The sequence below is a fragment of the Trichosporon asahii genome (genome assembly GCF_000293215.1).
Source record: "Trichosporon asahii var. asahii CBS 2479 unplaced genomic scaffold scaffold00048, whole genome shotgun sequence".
NCBI classification, from domain to species: domain Eukaryota; kingdom Fungi; phylum Basidiomycota; class Tremellomycetes; order Trichosporonales; family Trichosporonaceae; genus Trichosporon; species Trichosporon asahii.
Genome location: NW_014040876.1, coordinates 76,887 through 101,259, shown reverse-complemented (window position 1 = coordinate 101,259; position 24,373 = coordinate 76,887). Strand labels below are relative to the sequence as shown.

The window sequence follows — 24,373 nt, the reverse complement described above, 5'->3', positions numbered from 1 at the left end:
AGGAGGGGAGGAGGGGAGGAGGCGTACTTATGTCTCTGTGCTGGGCATGCTGGGGGCGTGAGGGCAAGGGAGGGAGGGCGGTGCGCAGCGCGCAGATCGTGTATTTGTGTGCTTGTTTAGCTGTACGCTGGCGAGACTGCGGTGTATAGTGTACAAGATGTACAAGATGTGCGCGGTGAGGAAGGGGCGCGCGGGCGCGGGCGCGGGCGCGTGGGCGGCTGTGCGCACCTGAGGAGTAAGGTGGCCGCAGATGTCAGGTGCACATTCTGGGGATCAAAGCGTTGCACCGGGGGCCGCCATGTCACAATGCAGACGTGCAGACGTAGGCAGAGCGCCTGCCCTTGGCCTTGTAAGGAGTGTTGGAATTTGCTGATCGCTGAGCCACTAAGAGTCAGAATGCACCGTCGTCAACGCCGCACACACCCCAAAGCCCAGGCTTTGAGGGTTTTGGTGGGTGAAGTGGCTCGTGGACAGCGATCAGTGCGCATCAAACATGCGTACGAGGCGTATGCATGGGGGAAACAGGCATAAGGGGCATGCTTATCATGCTTGCTTGAGGGTCTGGATCGGGGGTTCTTGCAGCCACGCTATGCTGAAACTTGCCGTCAGCGGGCCAAGGCATGGTTGCCGCTCGTTGATCGTTGACAGACAATGCGACGCTCACATTTCACCACTCTTCACACCATTCGAGTCCCACCCCTCCACGACACCTCATCAACCTCCCCCCAGAAGCGATTCTGCGAGATGACGATTATCCCAAGCATTCTGAGTTCCGTTCACCTCGACTTACCAGTCAACATGTTGCGTCTGACCCCTTCATGGAGACTTTCAAAGAGGGAAATGCTGGCAGCCTCCTCTCTAACCGGGGCACCTATTGCAGGCTCTCGCTATCTGCTTCACACCCGTCCGCCCCCACTCCCAGCTACACAAAGGTCTATTGACTGCAGAAGATTAATACCGCTACTCGTTCTTCACCACGGGACGGCATCTTCGGGGCGAGGCACCCGTCGCAAGCGGTCGCTAAACCATCGTCCTGGATTTTCTCGTAGCTCACTAGACGTCGGACGAAAAGAGCTTACGCAACCAGCTGACGATGTCTGAGCCTAATCTCGCAGAAGCTCCAACATCGGTCCCCTTGTCGCCGGATCCATTGGGCTTCGCTGTCCTGCATCCAACTACGGCTTTGGCGTTCACTATACGACGGCGGAGTGGTGACAAGATCCAGCATTGAGATCTCTCGTACACAGCCTTTACTGCCATCGCCCCTCCACCTCCACCGCGTGAACAGCCCCCGGTTCAACCTCGGCTTATCATCGCTTGCCCGCTTGCCTCTCTGCCCGTCCCTGCGTCCTGCATCCCGCAACCGCGAGGCCGCACCTACATCTAATCGTTGGGCAAGCTCCGAGACCGCAAGTCGCGTGACTCTCCCAAGTATCACAATATATGAGTGGGTCGGATCCGCCGGGCCGCTGATAGCGCACGCTACGGGTGCGGCGGGCACCGGGCCGCATATCCGCTCTCCTCGTCGCCAAGACGCCGATGTCCATCCAGCGGACAGCAGTCTCGGCATTTTCCGACACACGGAGGGGCAATACTGGCAATGCAGGGGTCAACGTCGACGGGGAGGTCGCATGACCTCGTCGTGTGCCCTGCCGGAACAGCCGGGCCGCTGCTAACATGCTCAATGTGACATGAGGACAAAACCCCCACTTGCTTCCCTTCGCAGAGTATCCACGGCTCTGGGACTTCGCCACCTAAGTGAATGGAAGTTCGCCCGTTGCACAGCTGACCGGAACCGGACCACGGCCAACGGTGACTGTACTCCGGCGTGCGCACTTCGCGAACATCGCCTTGGCTCGCCCTGGCTCTATGCTTGAGCAGCTCAAGCAGTGCCCGAATTCAACGAGAGTTCGGCCCCACTGCGCTTCGCCCGCCAGGTCCGAATGGCCACGACTATTCGGACAAGGTTTACAGTTCGCATTCATCCTCTGCTCCGAAATGAGGTTGCGAATTCGCTTCTCCACCGGTGTCGGGATGGAAGCGGGTGAGAGGAGAGATGAAGCTGGGTGCTGGGAAGAGCGCGAGAGGGCTGGTCGTCGGCGCTTGGGGCGGGGGAAGAGACAGCCAAGCGAGCAAGGACGCGAGCGTGCCTGTGGTCACGTCTTGACTGTTTCGATGCGGCCGCTGACGGAAAAGCTGCGTACCCCCGTGACTGTGTTCCGAACGTTCTTTCGTCAGTCACGGCGAGCGGCGACGGGCTTCGGCGTCCAGAGCGAGGCCGCAAGCAGTGCGGAGAGCTAACCTTTAATGCAACATGCAGTGACGCCAGGAGAAGATAGGGTTTTGACCCATTCCAGTGGTCCCGTGCCTGGTTCCAATCTCTGGGGCCTCGCATCCAGGGCCTCGTCCGAATCTCTCTTGCGTTTTCCGCATCCCTCGCTCCCCGGCTCCTCTCATTCTACACTCTTGTGCGCGTGAATCTGGGAGTTGCGACGGCTGGAAGCGAGTATTCACCATGCAGTCCCTGCTCGTCACTCAGTCGACCACCTCGCATCGCGCGCAGGACGAGCAATCTCGATCTGAGTACTTCCAGCTAATTTCCTGTCCCAGGGTCCGAAGATTAATGAAAGAAAACCCGGTGGCTTGAATCACACACGTCTGCGCTATTTCCTGCGTTTCGTGATGGCCGGCCCGGACAGGCCCGGCCGCTCCGCCGCACCGCCGTTGCGCCGGTGCTTGCATCGCGCTGCTGCACTGCGAAACACCCAGCCGTAAGGTAAGCAGTACAAAGGGATGAATGCCCGCCATGCGTCAGCTGACGCACAGACTGAAGGGGAGTTACTCCCTCGTCACATCGCTCCGAGACCGCGTCCGAGGCTGGACTCTTAGTGCGTGATCGGGGGCGAGAGAGAGGGCGAGGCCACTAGCGCGGATCACGAGGATTGCCCGACCGTGTCTGGACGGAATGGACACCGCGGCCCGGTGCACGCCGCTGCACCACCATTAGAGCACAATGCGCTCTTTCTCGCATCTTTGCTCCTCTTCTTTGTCCGTGCTCGCTTCGCTTGCCCGTCTATAAAACGACCCAGGCGATCCAGCAACGTTCAACTTTTCCCGCTCGACCCATCCCAGCATGCGCTTACCACTCCTTCTCCTCTCGACACTCGGCCTGCTGTACTCGGCCGAGGCCGCGCCGCCGCCCCACGCCGGCCGACCCCTGCAGCGCCCCCGCCCCGGCACTTCCGTCTTTGAGCCGAAGCGCATGGTCAAGACGGCGCGCGAGGTGTCCAAGGGCCGCCACGACGGCGAGCTGCACGAGCTCCTCTCCCACGCCGACCCGTACCTTTCCAAGGGCCCCTGGACGGTCACTTCCAAGACGATGGACGTCCCCGATGGCACTCGGTAAGCACTCTCTGTGGAGGGCTCGCTGACGTAAGCAACGACTACGCCTCGCAGGCACCATACTGGTGGCCCGCCAACTGGAACGACCCCTCCAAGACCGAGACGTGTCCTTACGTCCAGCGCGATGGCATTCGCAACCCCGAAGTCGACAACTATACCGACCGCCGCGACGGCTTTGAGATGATGAACAGCGTGTACTTCCTCTCCCTCGCGTGGTGGCACACGGACAAGCCCGAGTACCGGAAGAAGTGTGGCGAGGTCCTCCGCACCTGGTTCATCGACGAGAAAACCAAGATGACTCCTCATCTTCTTCATTCGCAAATTGTGAAATGCAAGAACACTGGTCGTAGCATTGGGATAATTGACTTCGCACAGCAGTATACAGACGTTATTGACGCTGTAGCGCTGCTGGATATCACCCACGATGACGCCTGGAGCGATGCCGACAGCGAGGCGTTCAAAAATTGGAACCGACAGTACCTCGATTGGCTCAAGAACTCTAACTTCGGCAAGGAGGAGCTTGCAGCGAAGAACAACCATGGAACGTTCGCTGCTATGCAGATTGCGGCGATTGCGGCCTGGCTCGGCGACATCGGCACGGCTCGTTCTCAGCTCGAGGCTCAGCGCGACCTTATTCCGCAGCGCATCGCCGCAGACGGCTCCCAACCCCAGGAGATCGTTCGCCCCACCTCCTATCACTACTCTACGTTCACTCTTGTCGCTTGGCTGCGTATGGTCGCGATTGGACAGCGCGTCGGCGTCGACCTCTGGGGCTACACTGGCCCGAACGGCGAGTCCATCCCCAAGGCGGTCGAGTACATTATCCCAGCAGCCAAGGGCGGTGAGTGGCCACACGAGGAGCTCCACATGAAGCGTTTCGCGGCCTACGGCATTGTGCACTTTGCCGCCGACATGGGCATGAGGAGTGCCCAGGAGGCCCTGCCCAGCCTCGAGACCGCGCCAACGGGAGCGTTCTGGAACCTCGGGCCTGCGGTGCAGCAGCTCGACTCGATCCTCCTCGACCAGGTCCAGGTGTAGGATCGCGCGGGACGCACGCAACGACAATGTAGACTAAACAATTCAGGGAAACAACTATGCAGTTTATCAGTCATTTGGACGTCGTACACCCGCTAGTGTCGGATAGTGGTGTGGCTGAGTTGGGTTCTCGGCATGGAATGAGCACATGTCACCGAGGCGGCGGCATGCTGTGCAGGATGCAAAGGCGGATCGGTCCCCGACGCCGTCGGGATCGGCATGCACCCGACAAGACACGCAGTATGTCGCATTGTGCGGAAAGTGCGGAATCAGTGGCACTTTAATCGCATTTCACAACTTTCCCATTGAGCCGCTATTATACACCCCTAACAGATCTGTTTCTTATCGCTTTCCCAAGACTAACTTGAAACGTGAAACCAACAATAGCCTACTTGCGGTCGTACGCCTCGTCCTCCTTGCCATTGTCCTCGTGCACGGAGCCAGCATAGGCATTGAGCTCCTCGACGGCGCCGCGGCCCTTGTCGAACACGTGCGAGATCTCGTCGAGTGTGAGACCCTTGATCTCAGGGAAGAAGAACCAAATGATGACAAAGATGACGGCCGTCGTGGCGATGAAGACGGTGTAGTACTTCCACCCGATGGCCGAGAGCGCAATAGGGTTCACGTACGTATTGAACGCGAGAGCAGCGTTCTGCACCGCGACGAAGATGCCCAGGCCGCGGGTGCGGAGCGAGTAGGGCAGGATCTCGGTCGTGTAGCTGTAGCACTGGATTGTCCAGGCGATGCAGTAGAATGCGAAGAAGATCTGCTGTCAGTGATAGAAGTGTGAAGTGACATACGAAGAGGAAGGGAATCACTGCGACACCGATCGGACCCTTCTGCGTGTTCGCGAAGGTGGCGGAGAGCGCGGTGATGACGCAGTACGTGAGCAGCATACCTCCGGTGGAGGTCAGCCACAGCGGTCGGCGGCCGATACGGTCGACAAACTGCGCAAAAGTCGTCGAAATGAACACTAACGTCAGCCCCTGCCTCCATACCTCACTCACAGTTCCAAAGCGCGAGGCAGCCGTTGATAGCGCTAACCTCAACGGGCTTGGTGATGCCGACAAGCTTGAGAATGGGCGAGAGGTAGTACGACACGACACCGTTGCCGACCCAGTTGGTGCCGACCGAGATGACGAGGATGACGAAGAGGCGGCGGCGGTTGGCCGGCGTCTTGAAGAAGTCGAGGTACGACGTCTGCTGCTGCTCCTTCTCGGCCTCGAGGGCGGCGCGGATCTCCTGCATCTCGTGCAGGACGAGGGGGTCGTCCATGTCGCCGTTGGCGTGGTGCTTGGCCAGCACGCGGTGCGCATCGTCCACGCGGCCCTGCTTTATGAGCCAGCGAGGGCTCTCGGGCATGTCGAACAGCATCGCAATGACGACGACTGGGCCCGCGAGCTGGAAGAGAGTAGGGAAGCGCCATGACCAACTGCTCTGGATGTACAGGCCGCCAAAGCAGATCCAGGCCGCGAACACTCCACCAACGTAGGCAAAGGCATAGTATGTCGCACCGGCCTGGGCACGGAGGCGGGGGTGGCTGATCTCGTGGAGGAGAGCAGGGGCGCACACCTTCGTGATGCCTCCTCCGGCACCGATAATCCATCGCGAGCCGATGAACACTGCCGTTAGACATGCATGATGAGGAGTGCTCACTTGGGAAGTCCTTGGCGAAGGCGTTGACGAAGGCGCCGACGATCTTTACGTCAGCCTCCACCATCCGCGACATGCCGCCCAGAGCCGATCCTCCACTTCAGACGTCTTCCAACGAAAGTTGGCTCATGCAACAACCCTCTACCCGTCGCCCTCCTCCAACACAACCTCTGCTCAGGCCCTAATGTGCACCGGCAACCTTCTCTAATTACTCACAATCAAGCTAGCTCCAAGGCCAATGCCCCATCGTCGCCCGAACTTCAAAGATATCCAGTCACCTACGAAAGCGGTCACAATCGCGGGGAAGAAGATACTGGCCGTTGCCAATCCGAGCTGCGAACTGGAGGGATGATTGAAATATTCTTGCCACCGTCTGATGGGCTGCAGGCCATTAAGGAGGTTCTGGTCATCTGGAGAAGTCAGCAGGACAAGAGAAATGGGAGGGAAGAGATGGACGACCTGGACGATCAAAATGGACGCCGGTGATCAAAGGTGGCAACTCACATCCGAGATAGTAAACGCAGAGGCTGATACCGAGGAGGTGGACGACGTTGCGCCGCAAGCACGGGTCCTTCCACCAGCATGGGTGCGTGTTGTTATCGATGTGCGCAAAGGTTGTCTCTTGCGGGGCCATGTTGATTGCTGTCTGGGGGCCCTCAGCGGCGAACGCTCGGTTATAAGGTCCCTCGCGATGTCGGCATCGTCGGGCCGTGAGATCCCGTGCCCACCCTATCCGGCTCGGATATCCCGCCATTCCGAGTCGTTAATATCGTCAACTTGAGACCTTCCTATTCACTCAGGTCACTCCACAACACAATCACCAGCATGACCGTGCCTCCCAAGGGATCCCTCAGTCCGTGCCCACTCACTGGACCAGCTGACCCCAGTCCTCGTTACCGGCGCCAGTGGCTACATCGCCAGTTGGATCACGCTCTACCTCCTTGAAGCTGGCTACCGTGTGCGCGGCACGACGCGCAATGCGGCCAAGGGCCAGTGGATGCAGGACATGTATGCGTCTCGCGGCCTGAAGGACTTCGAATACGTGATTGTGTCCGACCTTGAGAACGCCAATGCTTTCGATGAGGCCGTCAAGGACGTCGATGCGATCATGCACACTGCATCGCCGTTCCACTGGAATGTCACCAAGCCTGACGACTTCATCAAGCCCGCCGTTGCGGGGACTGAGTCCGTGCTCCGTGCAGCGTCGAAGGAGCCCCGCGTTCAGCGTCTGGTCATCACGAGCTCGTACGCCTCCATCCTGGAGAACCGAGACCCTGGAACTGCGACGTTCACGGAGGACGACTGGAACCAGCAGTCCATTGACGCCGTCGAGAAGGAGGGCACTGAAGCATGGCGCATGCACTGGTACCGTGCCAGTAAGACGTTGGCCGAGCGTGCTGCGTGGAAGTACGTTGAAGAGAACAAGCCCAGCTGGGACCTCGTCACTGTCTGCCCGCCGTACGTCCTCGGCCCTATCATTCACGAGGCGGCGACTCCAGAGAGCCTGAACACTTGTGAGTACTTCCCGGGAGGTAGCGCTAACTACAGCCGTCGCGAACTGGTACTCCTATCTCACCGGCGAGAAGACGGCTGAGGATGCAATCGCACCGGCCGGGATCCTCTGTGACGTCCGCGACGTCGCTCGAGTGCATGTGAAGGCGATGATGTTGCCCGAGGCTGGCGGCCAGAGATTCGGCATCGCTACCCGTAAGTCCACTACTGCAACCCTCGCTGATATCAGGAACCTTCAACGTCCAAGTGCTTCTTGATGCAGTACACGAACATCCTGAGCTTATCGCTGAGTTCCCGAAGACGGTCAAAGGACAACCTGGAGCCCCTGTTCCGACAATCAACTGGTTCGACTGTTCACGCTCTCTCAAGACCCTGGACATGACTCCCACGTCTGAAGTTAGCACTGCCGTAGACATGACGAAGAGCTTGGCCGAGCGGAAGGCAGGATGGGCGGAGGCGAAGGCTATGAAGGCGTAGCTCGCAAACCGTATGCAGAGATTGTGTTCAATGGCTAACTTCCCCACTCCGAGCCCTCTTAGAATAGACAGCGAGTGGGGTGCATGAGACCATCGATTGGCCTGTTATGATTAAATCGGCAGGTGACGGTAGATGACGGGGTCGTAAGACCGCGGTGCCGTCTTGGCTACGGTACGGACCGCCTGCTTCTCACCTACGGAATCCGTATCGAGATGTTGACTGGACGGGGCAGGCGTGCCCACATTGACGGCGGCTTGGCGCGGGCCGAAGTTGCCGAATGTCGCCACCGCTGCCTGTATCTCGGCATCGTCGGCTTATCCGGCGCCCTGTGTTTGCTCATAAGTGTGGGCAACGCGACGGTTGTCTGACTACCACACAGCACCATACCACCATGACTATCTCCCCAGTGAGCAATCACATCATGCCACGCTGACCTCAGCTTCCCACCGACCCAACCATTACGGGCTACACCGTGCGTGACCTGCGCTTCCCGACCTCTCTCGACGCGATCGGCAGTGATCCTATGAAGTGAGCACTTCCACCTGAAGTTTGTCTAACCGCAGCACCGCTGGCGAGAATGCCCACGGCTACATCGTGTACCACACGGACGTTCCCGGACTCGAGGGCATCGGCTGGTCCTTCAGCAACGGGCAGGGCAACGAGTGAGTCCTTCTTTCGGCCCGCCGCGGCCCGTTCGGCAACTAACGGACAGGGTGCTCTGCTCCGGCATCCGGTGCCTCGCGCCCCGATTTGTCGGGCGGCGACTCTCGACCATCGTTGGCGACTTTGCCGCGACGCACCGCAACTTCCTCGGTGGGCAGACGCGCTTCATGTCCCCCGAGCGCGGCGTTATGCAGCTCGCCTCGAACGCGATTCTGAACGCTCTCTGGGACCTCTGGGCTAAGGTTGAGGGCAAGCCGCTCTGGCGTCTCGTGGCTGACATGACGCCCGAACAGCTCGTCGGCGTCATTGATTTCCGATACATCACCGATGAGATCACGCCCGAGCAGGCCCTGGCTATGCTGAAGGAGAAGGAGAAGACGAAGAGCCAACGTCTAGCTGCTGCTCTCGAAGACCGCGCTGTGCCGGGTTACAACACGAGTGTCGGGTGGCTGGGTCTCAGCGATGAGGAGGTCGAGGCGGGCATCAAGCGTGCCGTCGACGCGGGATTCAAGCATTTCAAGCTCAAGGTTGGACAGGGTCTCGAGACCGATCGCAAGCGTCTCGGCATGGTGCGGAAGGTCGCCGGCGACGACGCTGTTATCATGACCGATGTGAACCAGTTGTGGGACATCGACTACGCGATCGAGTACATGCCTCAGCTGGCGGACCTGCGCCCGTGGTTCATCGAGGAGCCGACGTCGCCGGACGACATTCTCGGCCATGCGAAGATTCGTGCAGCCCTGAAGCCGCACGGCATCGGCGTCGCTACAGGCGAGCATGTCAACAACCGTGTCATGTTCAAGCAGCTTCTGCAGGCCGACGCACTTGATGCCGTGCAGCTGGACGCCCTGCGCCTGTCGGGCGTCAACGAGATCCTGGCTGTCTGCCTGCTCGCGGCCAAGTTCGGTGTGCCTGTCGTCTGCCACGCTGGCGGAACTGGCATGCCCGAGCTGTGCAACCACATCGCCCACTTCGACTACGTCGCCATCTCGGGCAAGCAGAGCATTCTCGAGTACACGGACCACTGTCACGAGTACTTCACGCATCCTGCCGAGTTCTCGAATGGACACTTCCACGCCCCCAGGGAACCGGGATACTCGACTCAGCTGACTGATGAGGCGTTCGCCAAGTTTGAGTGTCCCGAGGGATCCTTCTGGAAGAGCGACAAGGGTCAGGCGATGCTGAATGACCCGTGGCGCGGATGCGCGGCCGAGCAGACTAGCCCTATGAAGTAGAGAAGTTGATGATGCATCACAGTTGCCAAGTACTGATGTCGTCGAAGAAGCCCGGTTGCAGGAACTGCTCGATGTCTAGGAAGTCTGTCAGTGCCTCGGGGCCCTGGGCGGTGGTCGCCGCCTCGTGGTCTTGGTTCAGCTGGTCCAGGACGGTGGGCGAGATCCACTCGGTGATATCAAGGCTCGTCTCCTTCACGATCATGTAGAGATTGCGAGCCATATCGCACGGGAAGCGGTTTGCTGAGCGGTTCGACTCGATCATGGTGGAAATCGCCATTCCGTAGTAGCGCAGTGCGGTGGACGGGTTGACGCCTGGCCGTGACTCGTCCGCTGAGCCGCATATCCGTGTCGTAGCCAGGCTAAGCAATACCGCCGCAGAGTGTGACAGGACCATGAACGCAAAGTCGTATGCGTGCCAGATCGTCGTGTCGGCGTCCTCGCGGCAGTCATCGGAAAAGTCCTGCACTACTGCACTCGCGCACGTCTCGACCTGATGTCAGATGTCAGCGGCAGAGCCAATGCAAACGCACCTTCTTCAGACATTGAGCCAAGCGCTGTGTTCTCTGTGGCGTATCCGATTGCGTTCGGCGTAAGAATGAAGGACTGTCGGGGTGCGACAAGGGCTTGAGCGGGATCGAGAAGAGGCATAACCGCAGGTGATTGTAAATCATCCGGATGGGAAGGGCGGACCGTCCAAGCTTGCCAACCATCGGTGAACCTGTATGTCAGAAGTGTGAAACCACAGACACTCACGGGCCCACAGCCACCTGCTCGAGAATGCGTCCAGCGTGCCACCGATGGCCTCGAGCTCTTCCCAGCACGAGCCAGGGTCACACTTCAGACGGATATTTACAAAGCGGCTGTATCGGGTGGCGATGGCAGCGAGGTCGACGTAAGCGGCCACTGTAGCGGCAGTTGGGTCATCCTGCTCCAGCAAGATGGTGGTGTCGAGGGCCGCTTCGTCAAAGCCCTGTGTTTCAGGGCGACCGAAGCCAGCAGTAAAGCTGGGGTCAGCTTGAGCACACCTTGCCTGACTCACAACCGGTCAAAAGCATAGAGACACAGATAAGTCTTCCAGCTGGAGAGCAAGCGTGGTGTGGGCTCTGTCATCCTTTCAGCCAGTGCGACGCTTGCGTTTTGAATGCCGAGACGCTGAGCCAGCCGCAGCGCGGAGCCCGTCATCATCCACGGGTCTGGTGATGCCCCTCGATCCTGGAGACCCCAGGCACACAAGAGCACCGTGGCCTGAACATCCTCCAGGCAGTGGACTTTCGAGATGATAGCCTGGACATACCCCGCCATCGCCATACCGCGGACCTGGAGCCAGATCTCGGGGTCGATAGTCTGGGCAGTACCTCCCAACTGTCCGGACGTGAGCTGGGAGTTGTACTTGGCTGCAATCGCTAGGATGGTGCTGAACAAGAAGGATGAGCGATTCCGGATTGAATCGAAGGACAGATGGAGCGGCTCTTGAAATAGCGGGATGAAGAAGGCAATCTCGTGGGCGAAGCTGGTGTCAGCGGGGAATGTCGTGCGCACATACAAGTCAAACAACCCTCTCGCTTGCTGCTCCGTAAGGACTTCCTCATCGATGGGGTCTCCGCGGCGGCGTGGAGCATGGGCGTCCTCGTCAGCTTCCGAGTGTGTCGACAAGATTTCCTCATTCCGGAAGACTTCGGGGTGATAGGCCAGTGGCCGGAAGGGCGCTTCGTACGCCTCTGGGTCTGTGAACGCTGCCATACGCCGGCCTGACACCACCTTCGGAATAGGTCGAGCTTGAGCGACGTCCACCGCGTCGAGTCCACGCTGCCTTCTAGACTCGGAGCAGGTCGTGTTTGGGGATACCGATGTCTGCGAGGACTGCATTTGCGGAGAGAGGGCTGGTGCCGGGTCAACCGGGAGCCATTCCACCGCGTCCGCCGAAGCGGCGACATCAGCGAACAAGCTCAAAGCTTCGGGACCACCCAAGGTATGCTGTGACTCAAGCTGCGATTGAGGCGGGAGGCTTGGCAGATACGGTTGTGCGACCCCCGGCTGCGATGACCGACTCTCCATCATCTGCAGGAGCTTGTCGACGTTCGCCTCAAGCCGCAAAAGCCGTTCATCGCTGTCTTGTCGCTGCTCGACCTGGGCTTGTGGCGGGGGCGGGTTCGAGTATTGACACTGAACATCGTTGCGGGCACAGTTGCGACATCTCGTCTCGGCTTCGTGCGGAGGAGGTTGACAACGGAGCTTGCTGGCGCGACAACGATCACAAGCTGTCGTCAGTGCGAAGATCACGTGACGGCTCACCGCGGGCTGCTCGTCTTGGGCGCGGAGGTCTCGGCGACGCAGATGAGGGTCCACCGTGCGGCGACTGCGAGTAGACTAGACGGGGACTCTTGCTTGCTGGATCGGAGACGGTCATGGTTTGGTAGTGAACGGAGTGGGAAAGTTGGTGGGCGAAGTGCAGCTGTTCCAAACCCGGCAACTACCGGGCCACTACTCCTCGGCCCGAGATCCCGAGGGTGCCTGGGGGCTTCGATGAACAAGCCCAGTCACCTCATGCCTCCCTCACAGCATCAATGGAGTTTCCATTCCATAAGAATCGTCTTGACTCGAAGTTAAGAATATGGCATTACGGGCGGAACTTCATTGACACAGTTCATTTGCAGTACTCCTCAACATATCGGTCATGCTCACAAGAAGTGGGCAAGGGGCATGTGGTCATGGCCGAGCGATCAACGACTGCGATTTCCCCCCCCCCCCAAAAAAAAACTCCGACAGGCTGTGGCTCAAAGTTCTGATAACAAGAATAACGAGGCCGGGTTTGATGGAAACGGTGGCGTCGCTCAGATCTGGTGGGCGCTGGTGCTAATGTTGGCGGCGCCGAACAAACAGGCAACCTAAGAGCTGTATCTTCAGCACAGGATCAGACAACAGTTACTCACCCACAGGTACAGGTTCAAAACACTATAGACGATTGTAACAATACCTGCTGGGAGACCTGGGCCACCAGAGGTACTCATCAGCTTCCGGACGGTTCCGGGAACCACACCGGCGATGAACAGACCAATTGAAGTGGCGGCCAGTGGACCATACGCCAAAACGGTACGAACGGTTCGCGGACCAACGCCTGTGCACATCTTGCGCAGATAGGAACAGCCACCACATAATAACAGCACCAACCCCTATGGTCAGTGCCTCACCATTTCTGCCGCACTCACCGCTGACCAAAGGATCCAAACGCTTCCGCGCTGGATATAGTTGGTCATGTCGCTGAGTACCTGTTCTTTCACACCGCAGAGGACGTCAGCGTCATCCGCTGATAGCGAAAGCGTAATGTTCAAATGTTGAGTTCGGTAGTAGAGGCTTTCACTGTTGTCCAAGGGGATGTTGTATCTCTTGCACACAAGTTAACTGTGAGGTACCGAGTGTTCACTCACCTGCGAAATCGAGTAGGCGGCGTTGGCTGTATACTGGCAAACCTTTCCTCGCAGCCATGGGCGAGAGCTGTCGCTCACATTTCCCGGCCAACTGCCACCTATGTCATTCCATAGTGAGCCGAGGCTTTGGCAGAAGATGTCTAAAGGAGGTTGTAGTCCCAGATCTTCGAACGATGCGATCTTACACTCGGTCGTAGGTCCTTCGTACTCCTGAACTAGCTGCTCAATCTGGGAAGCGCTGTTTTCGGATAGACTTGGAATGGCCTGCTTTGTCATGGAGTTCTAATCCTCAGCGCGAATATTCCACGGAAAATCCTTACTGCAATGCCTTCCAGAAGACACAGCTTGGCGAAGTGAAGGCCAGTTTGAGTCACTTTCCACATGAGCTCTTGAGCTGCAGTTAGTGTGCCTGGAGCCATATGTTTGTAGTTGGAGAAAAGAAGGAAAACGATGTTGAGACAGATTACCACACTGTTGAGTAATGGAAGAAGGTTGTTCCCGAATATGTTGGCCTTTTGGAAAACGGTCGCTAGAACGATGATTCCTTCTCCCCTTGATAGGTCAGCTCCGAACTAAGAGGCAATCCCGGTGAGCAGGAACATACAGAATCAACATTGATAGATTTCCGTATTTGACCAGAAGGGTTTCCTGCCTTGAAGTGGACTCGGGCTGGCTGAGAAAAGCCACGGCAAGCACGACTGCGATGTCCAGACCAACACCTGCGTACAGCACGCTGAGAAACACCTCGGCCCGTAATGAGCCCCAGATCATAATGAGCAGGAAAAACGCCGCAATGCTTGAAATTACATGGAGGCAGGACGATGCAAAGAGGAGACGACGATTCCACTTGCTGCGCCCCGAGCTGTCGTAGATAGCAGTGGGTGAGCGGAGATCCGAGGTGGAACGAACCTTTGCCATAAGACGTGGATACCAGAATGCGCTGTACGAAGTACAGAATTACGATTGTCCTCATGGCATCCTGCGTGCTCTGTCTTTGAACATCGTCTTTGCGAAGATACAGGTAGAATATGTCCCACCCCTTCCTGGAGCTGGCTCCTAAGAGAATGAAAATAGAGGCGTGAAGACATTTCAGACTGTGATGAACCATGTCATCTGTCGCGAAAAGTACGTCGAAATGTACTTGTGATAGCCACGCAGAGGTGATGAGCAAGAAGTACCTAGCTGGTGAGCTGCCTGAGGACTTCCAAAGAGCAAACGTTAGGAAGTTGACAAGCTTGCGTTGACTAGTCATGAAGTTTGCGCCGTTAAAGAGAGACAACGCCGTTGCGACGGAGAGATCTGCTGTTAGTATGTGTCTTGGAAACCCGTCAAATCACCAAAGAACATGTCGAGCCATTTTGAGGATCGATTACCTTCAGCGACCCAGGGAGTTTCTGCGACTTCAGCAACTGGGGTCGCCGATCCTTCCTCTCTGTCTGGGAGAGGGTTCGGGACGGCGGGGCGATTGTTGTTAGTTGAGGCGGATGGGGAACTCTGTCTGGGGAGATCGTGTTCAGGGGTGGACGAAAACGACACTCGCGGGCTTCCGTTTGGCGTAGTAGTAGAGGGTATCTGGTGCGAGGGAGCAGAGAGCGCGATCGAGGCGAGAGTGCCAGGACGAGTGTAGGATGGGGCTAGAGACGCGGGGTTGTGAGTGTTTGGCAGACCGATGGCGGCGTGGATGGTGCTGGTGAGGGACACTTGCGAGCTGTTGGTTGACGGCTGGGTGACAGACGCAGCTGGCTCGGTGACTGCCGGAGGACTGTCGGTCATGTTGACAGTAAAGGACATCGGCACAGGCAAGGGCTGGATTCGGGCCGGACCAGGGACTGGGACAAGATACAAAAGCACGAAGCAGTCTAACTCTTCTCGAAGATGTCCAGCTCCACTGTTGCCGTCCTTTGCGCCCTTCCGAGGCGATGCGCCGATCACGACATCCGTCAGGAGTTCCGCACGGTGCAACGTCCATCGCGATGAGAAACCGGGGGGGGGGGCTCAGTGCGAGGCTCCGCCTCAGTCGAGGGTTGAGGAAGCGCTCTGCTGGCGGCCTTGGCCTGGACCACGACCCCTGCGAGATCGTCAGAGATCTCATCTGAGGGAGGACCTAAAGGGCGTAACCCGCAGTCGCCCATTCGGCAGCCGAGAACACCGGACATGAGAAACGGTGACGGCTTATGACAAGGGCCATGGACAGGAACCCTAGAACATTGTCGGCTCAGGGCGTATAGCCTCGAATGGCAGGGTGCTGTACTATAACCCACCAGGGCTAGCTGAACGGTATTGCGGTCAGTCACAGACGTCAGCAAGAGGCGTAGAGGCGTGATATCGGTTGTAACTTGGATGGGCCGACACGGAGATGCTTTGATCTTTGCGTACGTCTATTACGCGCTGCTCCTATCCAGTTCGAAATCCCTCCGTTCCCATACGTTGACTTGGTCGCCTTCGAGTCCTTCCAACACCACCTCGGTCCTCCCCCTGGTCGTTGTCCATCAGAAATGCCGCTTTACCTAGAGCTTGCCCTTGAACTTGGGCAGCTTCTCCCTCAGCCTCTTGCCCATCTCGCCTCCGAGCTCCTGCAGACCCGAAAGCGGGCGGACCATGACCTCAAACTCGCGGATGAGTCCATCCTCGCCAAACCGGATGAGATCGACGCCCTTGAGTTTCTTGTCGTTCACATTGGCGCTGAATTCGAGAATGACGCTGAGTCCGTCGGGAGACACGAGGGTGCGGTAGTATGTAAAGTCCTTGAAGATTGTGACGACCGTGGAGAGCACGAGCACGACGGCGGCGCGGGACTCGTACGGGTGGATTGCCATTGGGGAGCGGAAAACGGCGTCGGCGTGCACGATGCTGGGAAGGGCGGAGAGGTCGGACGTTTCCACCATCTGGTGCCATTTCTCCAGCGAGGGTACCACGGAGGGGTGCAGGAGGGGGCGGGCGTGCGGGATGTCGTTTGAGTTGGGGTTGGGACGGTACGACATGTTAGGCGATAGCGAGAGGGGCGACCTGGAGCTAATGAGAGAGCCGGCGAGTGAGAGATAGTGAGAACGCGATGAGATGCGAGTGCGAGTTCGAGCGAGGACCAGCTGTAGCAAGTTCCGAGATAAGTGAGCGGAGAGTTGGTCGATGGTCGTGAGGAATGAGATGAGTGGGCGTCTTTATATCCCGAGTGAGTGTGATCGGATCGGGGAATCACCGGTATGGAGCCCCACTCCCACCCTCGGCGGCCAGTGACGAGATATCAACCAAGAAGGTGGAGGTTGCCGATCGAAACACGGTGATCGACACCGCGCTCGGCGTCGGCGTGCACGACTTACCCCACAGATCTGTCCCCTCGGGTACAAGGGTTCCCGAAGATGTTCATGCTGGGTTGTAGAGTGCGTAGAGGGGTCGGGGATCGGGCACATGCTTTCGATGCAACTGAGGAGTAGGTTCATCGCAGTATGGCGGCGTTGCCCGCTTGATGCCTGATGAGCAGTCTTCTCTAGGCGTACCTTTGCTATGCCTCGCGGTGCCTCTGTGCAAGTAGCCTGGGTCAAGCAACACATTAAAGCTGTACATGTCAAGATCGATTAAGCTTCTGAAGATTTCTACATAAGAATTATCACTATCACACCGCCCCGCCCTGTCGCTCGCCCGTTTACAGGAACACATCCGTCTTGTACCTCCCCCTACTAAGCGCCTCCATGTCCTTCTCCCCGTTCCCACTTCTTTCGCCAAGCACCTCAATCAGTGCCTTTTTCAGTCCACTTCCCAGCCTGTTCGAGCTTCCACATACGAAGAACTGCGCCCCGGTATCGACCATAGCGAGGAAGTCTTCCTTCTCGGCTCGGACGCGATCCTGGACATACCCGTGGAAAACGGGCAGACCTTCGAAAGAGGTGTCGTCGGAGCGGCTGAGGCACAGACGCAGGTCGAGACCGTTCTGGGCGTACTGGAGGAGCTCGGCGGCGTATGGCAAGTCCGCGGCGGAGCGGCAGCCGAACCATAATGTCATCCTGCCACCTGTACGAGCGCGCTGCGCGATGAAGCCCATGAAGGGAGCAATTCCACTTCCAGCGGCAAACATGGCGATAGGCACTTGCGGAGGAGGGAGGTGGAATCCCGGGCTCGACTTGGTGGCGCACTGCAGTCTCTCTCCCGGCTGAAGGCGCGCGAGGTAGTTGCTGCACACGCCCAGAACCTCGCCGCTGGGCCCCTTCGCCGTGTGCACGGTGTACGTAATGGTGGCCGTGTTCTCGGGTGACGGAGGCGAGGAGATCGAGTAGTGCCTCGCCTTCATCCGCGGCAGGGCTGCGAGCATCGCGTCCAACGGCAGCTGGGTGTCTTCCATCAGGTCCAGGACTGTGTAGTGCCTCGCGCGAGCCGATTCGTAGTCCATCCCCTTCAGCAGTGTGCGTGGAGCCGTGTGTCCGAGTTCGACGTAGGATGTGAACAGATCCGCGGCACGCACCGTCAGGCTGCCCCACTTCAGCACGTCGTCGGGGTGCAGCCCCGAGACGCGTAGGGCTCGCTCAACAGTGGCGGGGGGATTCTTGGGAAGCACACACAGGTAGTCTCCCACCTGGTACTCGTGTCCTTCGGGCAGCTTCACGACCGTGTGCACGGTCCAGGGATGGGAGTCCGTGGCGGGAAAGATGGTGCGCTGCTCTACGACAGAGCCGAACCCGAAACCATCCGCATGGTTCGAATTAGCAGAGGCAGGGAGAACCGTGACATCTTCGAGCACGGCGGCAGTCTGCCCTTCGACGTCGGCGACGCCGAGCTGTTCCCACACCAACGCAGAGAAAGCTTCGAATTCACCCATCACGTCCTGAGACGCATCCGCCAGCGTGATGGGCATGAGGCGCTGCGCTCCGAGCTCTTCGAGACGCTTGTCGACTAGCTTGGGAATGCGGTGGAAGGTCGTCGTCCAGTCCGGATGGCCGAGACCGAGGACCATGAAGCTCGCGTTTGGCATGGGTCCTGCTGTCTCGAGCGCCGTGACGAACGACCTGGCGTTGTCTGGCGGCATGCCCTCATAGCTGGGAACGATGACTACCGTCGCGCCGTCAGAGGGCAGCATGCCATCTCCGCATGTGTCGTCCAACTCTCCAACGAAGGGCTTGAGCCCACGAGCGGAAGCTTCCTCCGCCATCTCGTTCGCAAGCGTTGCACAGGTGCCCGCGTTCGAGCCGTAGAGGATGTTGATGGGCACACCCGAGGCATTGTCCGTCTTCATCGCGCGGCGCTTCTTCTCGCCCGCCTTAGGCGCACCTGCAGCCAGGGTCGAACCCTGCGCCAGCTCAGTCAGCAGCGACTGGGAGCGGGAATGCCTTGGGGTAGCGATAATGCGCATGTTGTCCGGTTTGATGGTTAACGTCTCCTTGATGACGAGCTCATAGTTCGGGTCTTCCAGTTTCAGGTCGAAGCGGTGCAGAATCATAATCAGGCAGATGATGCCCTCCATGATTGCGAAGCCGCGGCCTATACACGCGCGGGCACCATTGCCGAACGGCCGGTAGGCTGCGGGATCGAGATCGGACAGGTGTTCCCAGCGCTCGGGGTAGAACTCCTCAGGCTTCTCCCACACCGCTGGGTCACGGTGAAGCAACGGCAGGAAGACGAAGCAGTGGTCGCCCTTGCGCAGGCAGAAGTCGCCAGGCAGAGGCTCGTCTTGCTTGAACGGCTCAACTGCGTACGCTGGAGCGGTTGGCTGCAGACGCAGCGACTCCTTCAAGACCCAGTCGATGTAGGTAGCTTTGGACGGATTGATGTTCAGCATGTTGTCTCCTGCTTCGGCCACCAGGCGGTCGGCCTCCTCGCGTGCCTTGGCAAGAACGCGCAGGTTCTTCAGGAGGAAGAACATGGTGAAGCTCAGCATGCCCGAAGTCGTCTCGTGTCCCGCGATCAGGAACGTGATGATCTGCATCCTAATGTTTTCGTCGCTGAGATGCTTGCCCGTCTTCGGGTCTTTATCGTGCAGCATGACGTTGAGCATGTCGCCTGCGTCGGGGTAGGGATTCTTCCTCCGCTCCGCGATGAGCTTGTCGCACAGGTCAAACATGTACTTGACGTTTGCGTTGTACTTGCGGTTATGGTTCCAGCGAAGCTTAAGAAGCGGGGCGGGCCAGCGTGACCGCTCATCCGACATTAAGAGGCACGCGACCATCGAATCGACGAAAGGGTGCAGCCTCTCCGAGTGGAAGGAGTTGAAGCGGAATCGGAAGCCACACAGTGCAATCGTGTCCAGCGTCAGGCGAGTGAACTGGTCCGCGGCGCTGAAGGGTGTGCCGGCCGTGTGCTCCCAGTGCATCAGCATTTGGGCGAGAACGTCGACCATCATGGGCTGCATCTTCTTCAGACTCAGCGGGCCAAAGACAGGCACCAGAACACGGTGCGCAATGTCCCAGTTCGGTTCGCCGGGGTAGGCGGTGAAGAGTGCGTCGCCGACGAGGGGGCGCAGGTGCTCTAGCGGCAAGTGCACCGTCTTCTGGAACCGGGACTCATCGTTAAGAACCTTTGAGATCTCGTACGAGCCGCAGATGTAGAAGTCGTGACCTGCCCCGGACATCATGTAGAAGCGTCCGTACGTATCGGCCAATTCGGTTATCGACTTGATCGTCTGCTTCACGTCGATGCTTGGAATGGACCCCAGGACGGGCCAGAAGGGAGGGTGCGGTACATTGTGGTATCCGTCCTTGCCGCGTGTGAGTTTGACGTTTGGGCAGATTTCTTGTCCGGTGATGGGACATTTCGCCTTCGATTCCTTCTCTTTGCTGTTGTCGTGGTCAGTGACAGAGGTAGTCGCCGATGGTGTCGAGGTAGTCGGGGCCAGGGCGGGGCAGGCGGCTGCCTTTGTGGGCCCCGCAGCAGCTTGGGGAAGGGACGATCCGTCGCCCATAGTGCACGGAGAGTCGGCAGATGCAGGTCGGTGCGAGGTGTAGGGAGGGATGCAATGGCTTGTGGGAGCAAGGGGAGTGCATGCGGTGGCGTAGTATATGAGTAGTTGAAAGGGAGGAATGGACAAGAGCGAGAGACGGTCAACGTTTACCGTGTGAGACCGATATCGATGCGGAGGAATGCCGGGTTAGGACGCGTTCTTCTCTTTGCGCGCAGCAGTCCGGTCGGTCTGGAATCCACACACACTCACTCACACACAACGATGTGTAGGGCGTCGGTATTCGGATGGTCTGGAAGCGAGAGAGGGAGACTCCACGGGGGAGGCTGCGGGGGCCGGCGGATGGTTAGCACGGGGCTAGTGATAGTGTGTAACAGAGGGATAGCAGCGTTGATGGTCCTGAACGGTGCATGGAAAGCATTCGTCGGTCAGCTGCGAGGTCGCTCTCCACAGTAGCCAAGCCATGAAGTCAATGATACTCGGTCTAGTGTCCGACACACGACACTTCCATGATCCATGAGCCCCTCCCCTTCACCGGAACCAGGTCCTGCCCGCACTACTGTTGTCCCTGATCACCCGGGCCGAGTGGCGAATAACTGCGCTTGCTGACGCGAGTCCCCGCTTTTTAGGTTCATTTTTCATCTTCCAGCCCTCCGTCTCTTGGCACCACCATGCATGGCTAAAAAAGTCGTCTGCTCAGCCAGCACACACGTGAATGATACTCACGTGATACAGCCGGCTATCCCTTTTACCCTTTGCCTCTGGCCTTACCCCGGACTACACCGCACTGTCGAGTATCCGGATGTGGAGATTCCTGGGAATATTTCAGGATCAGCCGTCCAGGACTATCGCGCCATGGCGTCCAACAAGAACCACTGGCACTGCACTGAATGGGGAGACCCACTGCACGCACCTGCACCAACATGCGGCCATCAAAGCCAAGTCAGTCCAATCTGATCTCCTGACCCAAGCCCACCACCGCCTTCGTTTCGAGCTACGTGACTTGCTTCCTGTCTGCTTCCCGTCAGCCGCGACCCCGTTACGCTGCAGAGGTCGACGACGACATTTACGACTAACGACGCCCTCATCTTTTGCTTTCTCATCAACACTCGGCACACGTCTTCTTCATCCTTCGGCCACACCTTCCACGGCCTCGCTCTCTTCATTTCTCTTCACCCCCACGCTCTTTACCATCCTCTTGACGCGACCCCCCTTTTCTTTCTCCTATAATCGACTGTAACGCAGGACCATGCTCGCCAGCCTGCTCGCCCTCCTCCCCCTCCTCGCGGGCACCGGGGCCACTCGCGCCTGGTCGCCCGAAGAGCTCGAGTTCCGCAACTCGCAGCTCATGATCGCCAAGGAGCAACTGCTTGCCGGTCCGATCTCCCTCCTTGCCGACCACAACCAGTACGCCCCGTACAAGGTTGACTGCCCTGCCGAAGTGACCTGGATTCGTAATGCGACCGGCATCTCGGAGGGCGAGAAGAAGTACCTCGAGGGCCGCGGCCCTCTCATCGACGACGCCGTTAAGCGCATGCTTGCAACGGTCAACATGACCGCCCCCGCGCGCCGACCCGTCATTGGTCTCGCTCTGTCTGGAGGTGGTTACCGCGCCATGGTGTAAGTCTCTTTGAACGCCGCAGCGCGCGCAGTATTGCCCATGGATCCCCCGTTGCCCTGAGCGCCGCACGCCGTGTGTGCCGACAATAGAACCTGCTGACTGACGCTGACCCCAGGAACACGCTTGGGTCTGCCGAGGCGCTCTTCGATGGCTCGAACACGGACATCAGCGGTTGGCTCGATGCGACGAGCTACATTGTCGGTCTGTCCGGTGGTTCGTGGGCTGTCGGCACTTTTGCGTCCAATGGCGGTGAGCTGCCCAGCAAGCTCGCTGCCGATGTGTGGAACCTCGAGAAGTCGTTCATCGCCCCCGAGTCCAATAACACGGAGTACTACGACAAGCTCTTCTCCGAGACGGCGGCCAAGCACAACGAGGGCTTCCCCGTTCAGCTGACTGATGTGTATGGTCTCGCCCTCGGGGAGCACACTCTCCCGGACAAGTGGCGTCTCGACACCAAGCCGAACATCACGCTCTCGGCGCTGATGCAGGAGGTTCCGGGATATGCCAACTACTCGCTCCCGCTTCCGATCATCATCGCCGTCGGCCTGCCGGACCCGAAGGCCCCGGCGCAGAAGAACAGCACCGTGTGGGAGTTCAACCCCTTCGAGTTTGGCTCGTGGGACAGCTCCTTCACTCCGATCGAGTACCTCGGCTCCCCCGTCGACGACGGCAAGAACAACGGCACGTGCTACAAGGGCTACGACCAGGTTTCGTTCATCATTGGTGTCAGCGGAACGCTGTTCAACGCTCTTCCGTTCAACGCCGCGACCCTTTTCCAGGGTACGCCCGAGCAGCTCTCGCTCTTCGACAACGACACGGTCAACGTTGCGTCTCTGCCGAACGCGTTCGACCCCGAGGTGGACGGCGGAGTCCTCACGCTCGTCGACGGAGGCGAGAACCAGCAGAACCTTCCCTTCGACCCGCTGCTCGCCAAGGACCGCGCCGTTGACGCCATTATCGCCCTTGACGCCTCGGGTGACAGGAACGGATACCCTGACGGCTCGGCCATCTACAACACGTACAAGGATGCGCCGAACGGCACATTCCCCACGATCCCCTCATCAGCGACATTCGTCAACGAGGGCCTGAACACTCGCCCGGTCTTCTTCGGCTGTGACGAGGACACGCCCCTGGTTGTCTACGTCCCGCACTACCCATGGGTTGCGCCCACCAACTCGTCCACCTTCAAGTTCTCCTACACCGACGCCGAGCTCAAGCCGCAGATGCAGAGCACGCTCATGAGCATGTCGCTGAACGGCACGGTCGATGCGTGGCCGACATGTCTGGCTTGTGCGCTCGTAGACCGCGCCAATGGCGCCGACAAGCGCACTGAGGAGTGCAAGCAGTGCTTCTCCACCTTCTGCTGGGACGGCAAGGAGAACGACACCGCGCCGGCAAACTACATGCCCGCCGTGGGCCCGCCCGAATTCGTCAAGAACGTCAAGCTCGACATTGCCAAGCCTGACATGAGCAAGGCGGTCAAGAATGAGACTGCCGGTGGTAACGGCACGGCGGGCAAGGACGGCAAGGACGGCGCGAAGAACGGCGCTGGCTCGATGCTGCCCAGCGTCGTTGGCGTGCTCGCCGGCGCGGCGTTGTACGCTCTCTTCTAAGCGATTGCGACCTAAGCAACCCCTCCTAGATCAGCAATGTTGAAAACCTTATCTACCATCGGACACTACCCATACCCCTCACTTTCATATTCCAAGCCTGTATCTAGTCTCTGTCTTTGGGTACTGCCATGCATCTTTTGGCTCTTGCATTATCCTCCTACTGTCCATGTGCAGTGTCCGTGTCGAGGAACAGTCTTTCCCCCTGGTTCCGTCTCAGCTTTCCCTCGCTATCTCTTCCTCCCTCGCTCTCCAAGAATTCTAGGCATAACGAACGTCGAATTGTTGGTTCGAGTTACCCTCTACGCAATTCCACAACTGCAACACCTCCCCAGCTCCATCCTTCCAGTCCAGACACTGGTTGTACCCGACAAATTGGTCCGCAAATGCATTCTCAATATGCCCCTCCTTGCGGAGGAAGGTCATACCCGTATCGGGTCTGGTCCAGGTCGAGTTGAGAATCACGACGGAACCCGCTTTCGGCTGCCAGGCGCGTTCGGGCCAGTCTGGCGTTAGCCCTTCACTCAGTGTAGCTGTGGTGGTTGGGACAGTAAGAGGAGGCACGAGTCGACTCACTGTACCCAGCTTGAAGGATTATGTCCTTCCCGGTGGAAGACTGCCAGATGAGACTGCCGCAACCCTCCCACGTTGTCCATTTCTGACTCTCGGAGGAATCGCAGGGGAGGATCTTGACTGGATTCCCGACGCCGGTGGACGTGAAGCACCTGCTGGGGTCGGACTTGGGCGAGATCGTGACTGTCCAGTCTGCCAGGGCTTGGGACGCGAGGACTAATAGGGTGAGACTGAGGCCGAGCATGTTCGATGCTTGTGGAGACGTTCAGAGGGATGAGCAGGAAGGA

At 58.7% G+C, this 24,373-nt stretch overlaps 9 protein-coding genes across 9 annotated transcripts; 4 read left to right on the top strand and 5 right to left on the bottom strand.

Annotated features, from left to right (window-relative positions):
- Positions 1-3,133: 3,133 nt before the first annotated feature.
- On the top strand, positions 3,134-4,440 carry A1Q1_01114 (uncharacterized protein; the record flags this gene model as incomplete). Its single annotated transcript, XM_014325395.1, has 2 exons — positions 3,134-3,402; positions 3,594-4,440. The coding sequence occupies 2 exons, from the start codon at positions 3,134-3,136 to the stop codon at positions 4,438-4,440; spliced, it is 1,116 nt and encodes a 371-aa protein (XP_014180870.1).
- Positions 4,441-4,825: 385 nt separating this feature from the next.
- Positions 4,826-5,799, bottom strand: A1Q1_01113 (sugar transporter; the record flags this gene model as incomplete). Its single annotated transcript, XM_014325394.1, has 3 exons — positions 4,826-5,156; positions 5,336-5,384; positions 5,445-5,799. 3 exons carry the CDS (start codon positions 5,797-5,799, stop codon positions 4,826-4,828), a joined length of 735 nt encoding a protein of 244 aa, XP_014180869.1.
- Positions 5,800-6,915: 1,116 nt separating this feature from the next.
- A1Q1_01112 (uncharacterized protein) lies at positions 6,916-8,079 on the top strand (the record flags this gene model as incomplete). Its single annotated transcript, XM_014325393.1, has 4 exons — positions 6,916-6,921; positions 6,968-7,548; positions 7,610-7,797; positions 7,865-8,079. 4 exons carry the CDS (start codon positions 6,916-6,918, stop codon positions 8,077-8,079), a joined length of 990 nt encoding a protein of 329 aa, XP_014180868.1.
- Positions 8,080-8,930: 851 nt separating this feature from the next.
- Positions 8,931-9,977, top strand: A1Q1_01111 (uncharacterized protein; the record flags this gene model as incomplete). Its single annotated transcript, XM_014325392.1, has 1 exon — positions 8,931-9,977. One exon carries the CDS (start codon positions 8,931-8,933, stop codon positions 9,975-9,977), a length of 1,047 nt encoding a protein of 348 aa, XP_014180867.1.
- A 16-nt stretch (positions 9,978-9,993) lies between these two features.
- Positions 9,994-15,558, bottom strand: A1Q1_01110 (uncharacterized protein; the record flags this gene model as incomplete). Its single annotated transcript, XM_014325391.1, has 14 exons — positions 9,994-10,445; positions 10,508-10,675; positions 10,731-10,981; positions 11,041-12,213; positions 12,270-12,488; positions 12,912-13,102; positions 13,184-13,360; positions 13,403-13,666; positions 13,723-13,954; positions 14,007-14,264; positions 14,312-14,496; positions 14,544-14,704; positions 14,776-15,310; positions 15,358-15,558. The coding sequence occupies 14 exons, from the start codon at positions 15,556-15,558 to the stop codon at positions 9,994-9,996; spliced, it is 4,467 nt and encodes a 1,488-aa protein (XP_014180866.1).
- Positions 15,559-15,909: 351 nt separating this feature from the next.
- A1Q1_01109 (uncharacterized protein) lies at positions 15,910-16,383 on the bottom strand (the record flags this gene model as incomplete). The annotated part of the gene is made up of 1 exon (XM_014325390.1): positions 15,910-16,383. One exon carries the CDS (start codon positions 16,381-16,383, stop codon positions 15,910-15,912), a length of 474 nt encoding a protein of 157 aa, XP_014180865.1.
- A 659-nt stretch (positions 16,384-17,042) lies between these two features.
- A1Q1_01108 (cytochrome P450) lies at positions 17,043-20,285 on the bottom strand (the record flags this gene model as incomplete). The annotated part of the gene is made up of 1 exon (XM_014325389.1): positions 17,043-20,285. One exon carries the CDS (start codon positions 20,283-20,285, stop codon positions 17,043-17,045), a length of 3,243 nt encoding a protein of 1,080 aa, XP_014180864.1.
- A 1,246-nt stretch (positions 20,286-21,531) lies between these two features.
- A1Q1_01107 (phospholipase B) lies at positions 21,532-23,516 on the top strand (the record flags this gene model as incomplete). The annotated part of the gene is made up of 2 exons (XM_014325388.1): positions 21,532-21,902; positions 22,019-23,516. The coding sequence occupies 2 exons, from the start codon at positions 21,532-21,534 to the stop codon at positions 23,514-23,516; spliced, it is 1,869 nt and encodes a 622-aa protein (XP_014180863.1).
- A 258-nt stretch (positions 23,517-23,774) lies between these two features.
- On the bottom strand, positions 23,775-24,330 carry A1Q1_01106 (uncharacterized protein; the record flags this gene model as incomplete). The annotated part of the gene is made up of 2 exons (XM_014325387.1): positions 23,775-24,031; positions 24,090-24,330. 2 exons carry the CDS (start codon positions 24,328-24,330, stop codon positions 23,775-23,777), a joined length of 498 nt encoding a protein of 165 aa, XP_014180862.1.
- Between the last annotated feature and the right edge of the window lie 43 nt (positions 24,331-24,373).